The following is an 11,597-nucleotide window of genomic DNA, read 5'->3' as shown; positions in this document are numbered from 1 at the left end:
GAGTCGATTTTCAAAATTTTAATTTTCCACTGTGCAAGAAAATCATTTTCAAACTGGATTTTTTCCAACAAAGCCATGGATTGAGGAACCCATGAGTCAACAACATAAAGACTATCATATACATATCATGTACCAATAATGTGCCTCATAATAAGGTCATAGTGAAAGGCAATGATCAAGAAAAAACGAGATGGTGCAATTTAGGTTATGGGTAAGTTTATTGACGGATATTAACTTAAAGGCAATGTTAGGTAAATTTAATACCAATGATAAGATGAAGGATGAAGTGAGGTTAATACTTCCAAATGCAACAACTTTATAGGTAGAGAAAATGTTGGGATTACTTGCCATATGATCTATAGCCCCTGAATTGATGCCCCATTTGGATGAAGAGGAAATAAAACATACATTAGATTTACCTGAACTCACAAACAAAGCAACGGAAGCCCTAATATGACGAAAGGCAACAAAACACACAAAAAAGAAAAATTACAAATAACCTAAAACAATACCCAAACAGTGTAACCAAACAATTTTGAACAGTATCCTGTGAACAATACTGAAACAGTGACAAGAAACCCAAAACACCCTCGAACCACCTTCGATCAATAACCCGACCATTGGGCTTTTGTTGGAACCCCGAGTCGACGTTAGAGTCAAAGTTCAGTGACAAGAAGACCACTCACATGCCCCTACACACTGGTGCATGGAAAAAAGGTGCTACTTTTTGGGTGGTGTGCAAGCCCCACGCACGACGGTTCAAGCCATCGAAAACTATGGATTGTCTATTGAAGTGGTGGCACTCCTCTCTAAACTCGCGGTGTAGATTAAAAACCTTTTTGAAAAAATAACCCACAAAGAAAAAAAGATACCTAATCCCTTCACAATTTAAGCAAAACATTGAACACACAAACTCAAATCGAAAAGTTTCGAGACCATGTTATTGAAAATAAAGAAAAGAACATATAAGGGAATAGAATGAAGATAAATTACTTATGTTTCATCTCTTGAGCTAGTGTAAATAAATAAATTAAAATCCTAAAATCAATCTTAAGAATCAATAACAGGTACTAAACATGTTAAATTTTTAAACTTCAATTTTTCTGATCATTAATTGCTCCTTTATCATAGTGAAAAAGGAATTGTGAAATTGTAGAACTGGAAGAAAATATTTTAGAAATACATATAACATATATATTGTACTTGATATTATAAGAGGCAATTGCAAATAAAGAAGAGATATGAGTAGAGACTGAACAAGAAAGCAAGTCTGAAATTAAAAGTTCCAAGCCACCCTTAACAATGACAAGATAAAATAGAAAAATATCCAAAATCAGATAACGCCAGTGACACCCTGCAATAGCAATGCCCCCGTCTGTCAATCATCCAATACTGAGAACAATTACCAGACAACAATGGCACCACACAATAGCATGCAAAACCAAGCAAAAGTTCAACCATATTTAGCGGAAACTTTAATAGTTTTTGCCAGAATGGTTCACTTTCAACCCTATTTAGCGGCAGACTTGGTGACCTTGGCACTGGTCGGGTCCTTCTTCTAAACACTCTTGATAACACTAACAGCAACAGTCTGATGCATGTCCCTGCCGGGAAGACGACCCAAGGGTGGGTAGGTACTCAAAGAAGGTCTCCACAACCATTGGCTCGGTGGGAATAATCTCAATAATACCTGCATCACCAGTTCCTTCTCAAGCTCCTTACCACATTGCCTGTCAATCTTGGTGAACGGCTTGGCGAACTTGACAGGGACGTGTGAGGCGTGGTAGTCGAGGACTGAGGCATATATGTTTCCAATTTGGCCATGGTAGTTCATGAGGATGACCTGATAAGTGAAGTTGGCAGCCTCCTTAGCAGGATCATCCTCGGAATTTGATGCAATGTAACCACGCCTGAGATCCTTAACAGCAACATTCTTAACATTGAAGCAACTTCATCACCCGGAAGAGCCTCTGAAGAGCTTCATGGTGCATCTCAATGGACTTTAACTTCGGTGGTCAGACCAGGAGGACCAAAGTTCACAACAATAACAGGCTTCAAGATACCGGTTTCAACACGACCAACCTGGAAAGTTCAAATACCACCATTCTTGTACACATCCTGAAGTTGGAGACGAAGAGGCTTGTCTGAAGGCCTCTTCGGCTCACTGATCTGGTCAAGAGCCTCGAGAAGAGTAGGGCCCTTGTACCAATCCAAGTTGGTAGACGTCTCAATCATGTTATCACCCTCAAAACTAGAAATGGGAACAAATGGAACCTTCTAAGGGTTGTATCCCACCTTCTCCAAGTAGGCTTTATGAATCCCATGCCTGTTCAACATACCAGTTGAGTGAAAGAATCAAATAGTTAATAAAATAATTCATTAGATTGCTAAATGGCAAGCCAATGTATAGAGCATGTAAGCTTTCTGATTATAATGCAAACTTGATGCAAATCAGATGAATGAAAGATCAACTATTAGACATCAGCATTCAGATCAAATTGCTCAAATTGTGGTCAGTACTTCTCATCAATGACAATAAACAATTAAAAATTAAAAAGGAAAACCTTAATGTTAATTTGTCTACATGCCAAGTTTATATTTCATATTATGAAGTTTTCAGTACAAAAAAGCAATGCTTATGAAATTACTGATTTACTTCTCTCCAAACCATCAATGTAATCAGAACTACGGACAAATATCATAAGTACAAATCTTGCTAAATAATTCTCAAGGATTGTTTGCTCCAAAATGTTCTACTTAGGCTGGTTCAGTTCTTATTTGCAAATGTAGCCATGATTGTGGAAATGATATCTAAACTAAAAACATGGCAATTGGTGTAAGAATGTGTGAATACCTGAGAAGAGGGTTCTTGCTTGTTAGATGAGTCAGATTTCCCTTCTTTTTCTGTTCTGTTTTTTTTTTTTGGTTCTTCCATTTATCTCAGAAGGGACCAAAGCTGAACGACCCTCCTGATCTAAATTCCGATAGACTGATTGTTGCAGCTTCTGCCGCTAAACTCGGGTGTAGGCTCCTGTTTCACACTATTACAATGAACATCAGACTTCCCTGAGAGCGGAACATTAATGCCATCCTTCCCATGGAAGAACTTAAATGCCATATCAAAATCCGGACCATCTTCGAATATCAGGCATCCTGCCCCCTGTCAGATATAGAAGAACCAAGTCAGGAAAATGGTCTACTTAGTACTTCAAAATCAGCATCAATGCATGAAAGGACAAAAAAAGAATGGGAGAAATTACAGGAACATGAATTGGGGACTAGTAAAATTGCAAGAAAGGAGAAATTCATTGAGCAGCAACTCAAACTCCACCAGTATAAAAAATAAGTCCAAACCAGAACGCAACCAAAGAGAAGATGATCGGTTCAAGCAAGTTCAATTAGACACCAATGGCTATAATACGTACATATTGCTAATTTTAAAATTTTATGATATCTTATTCAAATTTTAAAGTGAGTAATAAGTAATAGCGAAAAAATTTTTTCAAGGAATACTTATATTTTTTTATATGATAAAATTTAAAAACAAAAAGTAATTTTTAAACAAATACTTTTTTCTAGTTATTTATAAATTAACTAGTAAATAATCAAGTATCTTCACTTTTATTATTATTGTTTTAATTTAGGGTTAAGTAATTTCATTGATGGACATAATGTCAATAACATTAAAGTCAATATAAATTTGTATAATATATAGCATATATATATATTAAAATTAAAAGATTTTTTTTTCATAAATCGAGCTCGTGAAGTAATAGTTTTGTGCTTTAATCCCTAGGCACCCTCTAATAAATTAAGTATGAAATTAGTAAAAATAGAGTAAAGTTTTAAGTAAGTCGATTTTAAGGGGTAGTTATTTAAAAAAAATTAAATATCCTAATTTATTTTTATAATATATCTATTCTATTATAATTTGTGTGATTAAATTTTATGTTAGGAGGTGAGTGATATTAACTTTTTTTTAAGTATACAAGTACTGTCGAAACCTTTTTTTGAAAACAAAAATAAGTTATCGACTTTTAAAAAAAAAAAAAATTGGAGTCGCCACCGATCCTTTATCAAGGTGTGATCGGCTCACCTTTAAAAATAATTTTGGTCTGCAAAATTTGAGAAAATAGGTTCGGGAGTCAGTTACGCACGAGGAAGGGTTAGCACCCTCGTAACGCCCAAAAATCGGTACCAAATTTGATTATTTAATATCTTAGTGTCGAAAATTTAAAAATATTTTAAAAAGCAAACTTTTAACTCTAACGACTTAAAAATAAGACATCCTAATTTCAAAGAAATAAAACATCACACCCAGTGATTTAGGGCACAATATTTTTAAATCTTCAAAATCAAGTTTATCTTTTGATTTTAAAAATTCTTATTTCGAGAAGATAAAATGTCATGACCAGTAAGTTAGGACCCGACATTTTTGGACTCCCGAGAATAAGCTTTTATTTGGAAATTGTAAATCTATTGCAAAATAAATACTTGGCTTTCTAAATTCATCGAAAAATTATCACAATCCAATAAGTTAGGACGCGATCTTTCTCGAGAACCATGAATGCCAAATATTTTGAAAATTTATAAAAATATGAGGATTTTAATGCTAAGGAAACCAAAATATATTTTCTTTAAAAGTATGATAAAATGTTAATGCATATATATATGTATACAAAAACCATGAAAATGAATCAATAATAAGATATATAAAATATGCACATACATTTTAAAAATAATAAACATAAAAATGTATAAATATAATATATTAGTAAATTATGAAAATATGAAAATATATGTATAAAAAAAACATGTGAACAATATTTTTATAATAATTTTGAGTAGTGTATAAATATGTACATTATAAAAGAAGTATATATATATAGAATTAAAAATATGGAAAATGTATAAATATTATAAAGTGATAATGTATGTACGTATATATAAAAACTATGAAAATAAAAAAATGTAATAATAATAAAAAATGTATAGGAATTAAAAACATTTAAAATATATACATAAAATATATTATAAAACACATATGCATATATATACGTAAGTATAATAATTACAATAAATAATAATATAATAATAGTGAAAAAAAATGACAAAAGGACTAATTTACACTTTAATTAAAAATTCGGGGTAAATTTGAAATAAATAAAATACGAATGGATCATTTAGAACACGCAATCAACGGTGGAGGACCCAAAAAGAAATTTATCCAAACATCCCAAACACTGTACAGCAACATGGACCGAATTGAAAAATAAATAAAACGTGTGGTTAAAATTGCAAATATATAAAAAAATAATTAAACAAACTTCATAAAAACTGAGGACTCAACGCGCAAATTTCCCATCAAGGGCCAAAACACCCAGATCCATAGCCATTAAACGGCACTGTTTTATATTGCATAAAAAGCCATTTAAAACTTGTTTTAAAACAAAACTACGTCAGTTTTCTTTTTGTTTGAAAACACAACAGCAGACTCACCCCCCCTCTGCCGTTTCAGACTTCGACGAAGCGAGGACGCCCTCCGACGACTCTCACGACGGTAAGTCCTCCTTTCTTTCTCCTTTTTCGTTTATCTTTGTTGTTTTTTTTTAAAAAAAGAAGCAAAAGAAAAGAACAAGGTAAATTAAAAAACAACAGTAAAAGAACTGAGAAAGAAGACAAAATCCCACCTTCAAAAATGTTTTTTCGTTTATTTTCCTGTTAATTTTCATACAAAATTTTTGCTTTTTTGTCTTTGTGTTTTCGATGGGTTTTTTGTAATACAAATTTCCTACCCCCAAATCGGTTTTACAAATCCCTTTTTAATACCCCAAAACAACAATAAAAAAAAATCCGTTGTGATGTGGTTCGTGATTTGATTTTGTTGTAGGTGGGTATTGGAAGAGGCGTGCGCGAGGTGGGCAGTTGCTGTGCGTTCGTGCATGGAGATAGTTGCTGCGACGTGGGACAATGGTGGCGTCGATCTGCTGCTGACTGTTACACATGTTTGGTTGCCAATACACCCCTAATCGGTGGGCCCCACTTATTACGCTTCTAATCCGTTGTTTGGTTCAATGTATTGCGATTACGGGGCTAAACCATTACTCACCTAATCGGTGAAATCCACCAATTTCTAATCCTTCCGTTTTGCTCAGTTTAGATGCTGCTTCAGTTTACCCTCCCTGTTTTACCCTCTCAGTCTTCTTCTTTTCAGCTCCCTCTCTGAACATGTATTTAACACCCATTTCCCCATTTCCCGTTTCCCCTCTTCCCCAAATCAAAATCCCTAACCCCGTGCCCGACTGCCCTCCTCCCTTTTTTCTCAATTCAAAAATCAACCTTCACCTCCGGCACCAATCCACCTCCACCGATCCACCTCCGGTCCTTCACGAATCCACCCATTTCCAGAATCAGAGGTTAGAGCGAAGCTACAAACGTCTTCTACCTTTGAATTTCAAAGGTATATTAACAATGTTTTTTTCTGCTGGAAGCATTCTGTGTGCCAATGCCTTAAGAACAAAAAAACACTCTATATCTTTCGTTGTTTTTCTGATTTATTTTTGTTGGGTCTCATTCAATAGCCTATATCAGTTACAGATGAAAAAATTACCGAGATGGTATTGTTTCCAACGATTAACGAGGCATGTCGTGTTTTGGATGAGGGTGTCGTTGCTCGAGCATCAGCCCTTGATGTTGCATCTGTACTCGGAATGAGCTTCCCATCCTACTGGTAACTACTTCGCCACCAATTTTTGTCTCTACAACTTGAACTCAAGAATAGTCTCTAAAGTTTGGAGAATTTAATGGTTCCCTTGTTAACTACTATAGGATCTACTATTAAGAATCAGTATTTGCTAATAGATTGCCTGCCAAATTCAGTCACTATTTTCTATAAGAAAATGAATTTGGTTTCTTGCATTATCTATGTTATAGTTAGTTACATGATCTCTTATTTTCACCATGTCTTATAAAACAATAGCTTTGGTTGCAGTGGTGGTATCATGTTCCGGGCAGATACAGTTGGGTCGAAGCATATCTATTTGAGCCTCAAGAAATGGTCAGAAAGGTACGGTAGCTACTTTAAACCATCGAGATGTTTGGAAGAAAGAGCCATGAAAGGCATGCCACTGGTAAGAACTAAGAACTCTTATCCTTATTTTAAAACTTGTTTGAATGGTTCAACAATGTAATTGCATTCATAATGCACATTAAGTTTCAACTCAATCCAATGTTTATATCATATTGATAAAAATATGGATCGATCTGCATGATTTGCATGAATAGAGTATGGAATATAACTGTCAGATTAAATACACAAATTGTGAAGAAAAAATTACAAAAGCATCAAATTAAATTAGTTTTATACTAATGTGATATCTACATTCCAACTCTTTTTTTTCTTTTGCAGAGTGTTGCTTAGTTTATTTTGTAAGGCTATATATATAGCTAAGAATGTTTCAATTTCTATGCATCAAATTTCTCCCATACTTCAGTTTTTATAAGATTTCTTTTATTTAAAGCATTTTGGTATGAAGAGGGTTGTTTTGCTTTCTTTTATTCCAAATGTCATACCAAAATATGACAATAACAATGATTCTGAGTGATTTGTAGTCAAAACAGAGGGTTCTTTTGCTTGTTGAATTTTGATGGACATTACCTTTAGGTGATGCTCACGGTGAAGAATGAAATTCCTGTAGCAACAAAAGGTGTGGTTATGATAAAAGCACAAAAGAACATCACTGATCAGAAGCTAAAAGACTTAAAAGAAAAGAAAATTTCTCAATGTTTAGATTATGCTTATATCTGTATGGAAATTGTTTGGTCAGGTGAATGAGACCGCCGTTATACATTGCGGTTTTTATAATGAAAATGGTGGTTTTAAAATATTTGATGAAGACAAAAGTTATATGCAAAGTTGCAAAGTTGCGGTTTCTATTTGTGCGTTTGGTGGTGGAGATGATCTTTATCAACCTATAGGAATGTCAGAGGCATCACTTAAAAAGGTGAGATTGTAAATGATGCTGAAGACTTACTTTCGGGATTAGATGTTCAAGATTTTGAATCTTTGCTTAACTTGTACTCTTTGTTGATGTAGGTTTGCTATGTTCAAGATTTTCTGCTTCTACAGAATGGAAGAATCGATTATGGTGAATTTGTTGCCATGGTACTAATTTTCAGTTTGTTGGCAGATTGTACAGCAGATCCAGAATATGATGACTTCATAAAATGCAGAGCAATGATCTTATTCTTTGACATTGACCCAAATACCCAACAGGTATGCTATGCCTTTACTTTCTACATCATTACATCTATTCTAACAAAGAAATTGTTTGGGATTAAGCTTTGGGTTGTGTTGGCTATCACTAGAGCTTCTGGATTGTTAAAGAAATTGCTGGTTTTGATTAATTACATCTATGGTCTGTCCAATAGGAGGATTGAATTGCTTTGCACGTCATCAAGGTCTTTTCTTTTAGAGTTTCTAGTTTGCTTGAGCTTAAAATGTGGATGTGTTTTAGTAGCATTTTGTCTTTATATGTTTCTTACAAAAGTTCCTCTTATGTGCCTTTTACTTTTGTGAATCATGAGGATATTGATGGAACTTGAGCTTCAGTTTAGGTTTCTGGATTGGAGTGTTTCTCCTTGTATTAGGGCTGTTAATACCACCCTGTGTTTATCTCAAAGCTAAAGATACGAGGTGTCAAACTACATTTCTTTCTGCTTTCATTTAAATGGGGCCTGCTTGCTACTGCTGCCATTACTGTATTGAAAACCTTGTTTCTATAGGAAGTCTCCAATGATATCGTAATGTTGTTATTGACTATTATTGCAGTGAGTGTTGGAGCATTTCGGAATTAGTTTGTTTGATTAGTGCTTTTTTTTTGCCTCATATTTTGTGTAGATAGCTGTTCTGACTTGCTTGAGCATCATATGTTTCATGTATGTTGAGTGCATTCGTTCAGTCCCTATATTGTGAGCCAAAAATTGGAGGTTATGCTATTTCACTGCTGCTGCTGTTGGCGCTGCTAACTATGAATTCTATTTTTATCTTGAAAACAGGTTGTGGTGGTTGATCCAGAGGCGTATACCTATGACGATGAGGTGCTAAAGAAAGCTGAAGCTATGGGCAAGCCAGGTTTTGTGGAGATATATGCCAAAGAAGACAGTTTCATCTTTACAGTTGAATCCACTGGTGCGATCAAAGCTTCTCAGTTGGTTCTTAATGCTATAGAAATCTTGAAACAGAAGCTGGATGCAGTTCGCCTGTCTGAGGATACTGTGGAAGCTGATGATCAGTTTGGTGAACTAGGTGCCCATATGCAAGGAGGATGATCTGCTTGTAATTAAGAACTAGCCATTGACATTTGTAGGTTTCAGAAAAGGCGTGTTTACATCTAACTAACTACCTTTTGTTTAAAACTCTTGAGATATTTTGGGTAGAACAGACTACTTGTTTTCCTCGATGAAAATTGTCAGCTATATGCCATCTGTTTTAAACTTAAAAGCCAGCAAAGCATGGACTGGCAAATCTTACTTGTTTTGAACCGATACAGTTGAAACTAAATTTTACTTAATTTATGTAAATCTTGGCGGTCCAAGAATTCTCTTATCAACTTAAACATGAAACAAGTCAAAATAATACAATGACACGTTTAATAATCGTCTTCCTTGGCACGTATGTTTGGAACTCGGATTGAGTGTTTATGCAGATTATAATTCTCAAGTTATATTTTGATTTTAGTAAATTCATATAAGAACATTTTATTATTAAGAATTTTATGAAATTATATATCATTATTAAATTATATTTAATATTAATTATTTTAAATTGTATAAATTCATATAAGAAAATTTATTATCAAGAATTTTATGAAATTATATATTATTATTAAATTATATGTAATAATAATTATTTTAAATTATACAAATTCATATAAGATAATTTATTAGTTATAATTATTTTAAATTTTATTAAATCATATATTTTAATTAAAATATATTTAATATTAATTATTTCAAATTATCTTTTATAGTATCATATATTATGATTTGAGTAAATTCATATAAGAATATTAATTATTAAGAATTTTATTAAATTATATATTTTAATTATAATATATTTAATAATAATTATGTTAATTTATATTTTATAGTATCATATATTATGATTTGAGTAAATTTATATAAGAATATTGATTATTAAGAATTTTATTAAATTATATATTTTAATTAAAATATATTTAATAATAATTATGTTTAAATATGATTAAATTATTTATTATTGATAATAATAATATTATTAAAATTTAAATAACAATAACAATAATCATTTACCAAAACAAATTTATGCTAAGGGTATTCTAGTCATTTTAGTTTTTTCCATTATGCTATTACACCTCTATTCCATTCAACCAAACACAAGATTACTATTACGCCTCTATTCCATTACATTCAATCAAACAATGGATTAGCTATTACACCTCTAATCCAATACACCTCTAATCCAATACAGCGAACCAAACGCACCCTTAGTGTTTCTGCTGTTTGTTTTCTTGGTGTAATGGGCTTAGGTTTAGGGCCTAGTGTATTGGGCCAAGGGTATTTGGGCAATGTTATGATTTTGGGTTGGTCTTATTTTGAATGGGCCGGGCAAAAATGGGCTATTACAAGTACAATTACAAATAATGTATATCCAAATCAATTATAACAAAAATAAAGTATTACAAAGTATAATCAAATTAATAATCTAAAATAAAAATAATTAAAGATAATCCATGCACGAGTTACATAAAGTGAGAGTTAAACTTAAGATATTATGATCTCAAAACCTCAACTTTAATCGGAATTGCTAATGCCTCATTGGTGATTAAATTGGTGAAATCTTGGTTACAATCAAATTGTAAAATTTATACTATTCTAATTTGTGTCACTGTATTTAGTATCTTGAGTTGAGTAATAAAACTCAATTGTGAAAGTACAACAATAAAATTGTAAAATTCAAAAATAAAATAGAGATAATTAGGTATTTTAAATTTTTTTAAAAAAAATTAATTTTTAAATCTATCCGCTCTACATACTTAATGTTTAACCCGCAAGTAAGTGAATGAAAAATAAATAAATAAAAAACTATTTTTAATTGTTTTATTTTAGAAAAAAAATAATGACAATTTTAAAAGGTTAAAATTGTTGTTAGACCAAATATTTTTATAAAATTTGAGATTTAATCATTATACTAAAAAAAGTTAAAAATTAAGTTCTCTTTCTTTTTATTTAAACATCTCAGTCCAAAATCATTGAAATTATAAGCATTTTTGTCAAAAAATTTCAACTTGAAAATTTGATTAGATTGTTCTCATATGACATGACATATGATTGACAAGAAATGAACATAATAAATTATTTTTCTGTCACTTAACATAAAGATTAATATGTCGTCTATCAAGTTCAATTGGGGAGATACTCTGTCTTGGGTATGGGAGTAGATGACTCCTAAAAGATAGAGACATATATGTAAGTAAAAATCTAAGTGAATGATGGACTAGACATGTGTGACTCGAATACTTTAATGTAAGTAAAAAACCTGGGTTTGAATAAGTAAG

General features: G+C 32.2%; 1 protein-coding gene across 1 annotated transcript; it reads left to right on the top strand.

The window, feature by feature from the left end:
* Positions 1-6,328: 6,328 nt before the first annotated feature.
* Positions 6,329-9,542, top strand: LOC107953086 (uncharacterized). The gene is made up of 6 exons (XM_041103056.1): positions 6,329-6,416; positions 6,582-6,730; positions 6,980-7,130; positions 7,827-8,003; positions 8,096-8,275; positions 9,058-9,542. Exons 2-6 carry the CDS (start codon positions 6,615-6,617, stop codon positions 9,328-9,330), a joined length of 897 nt encoding a protein of 298 aa, XP_040958990.1. The 5' UTR covers positions 6,329-6,416; positions 6,582-6,614; the 3' UTR covers positions 9,331-9,542.
* Positions 9,543-11,597: the final 2,055 nt, after the last annotated feature.

Source organism: Gossypium hirsutum, chromosome D10 (genome assembly GCF_007990345.1).
Source record: "Gossypium hirsutum isolate 1008001.06 chromosome D10, Gossypium_hirsutum_v2.1, whole genome shotgun sequence".
NCBI lineage: Eukaryota > Viridiplantae > Streptophyta > Magnoliopsida > Malvales > Malvaceae > Gossypium > Gossypium hirsutum.
This window is presented reverse-complemented; position numbering and strand designations above follow the sequence as displayed.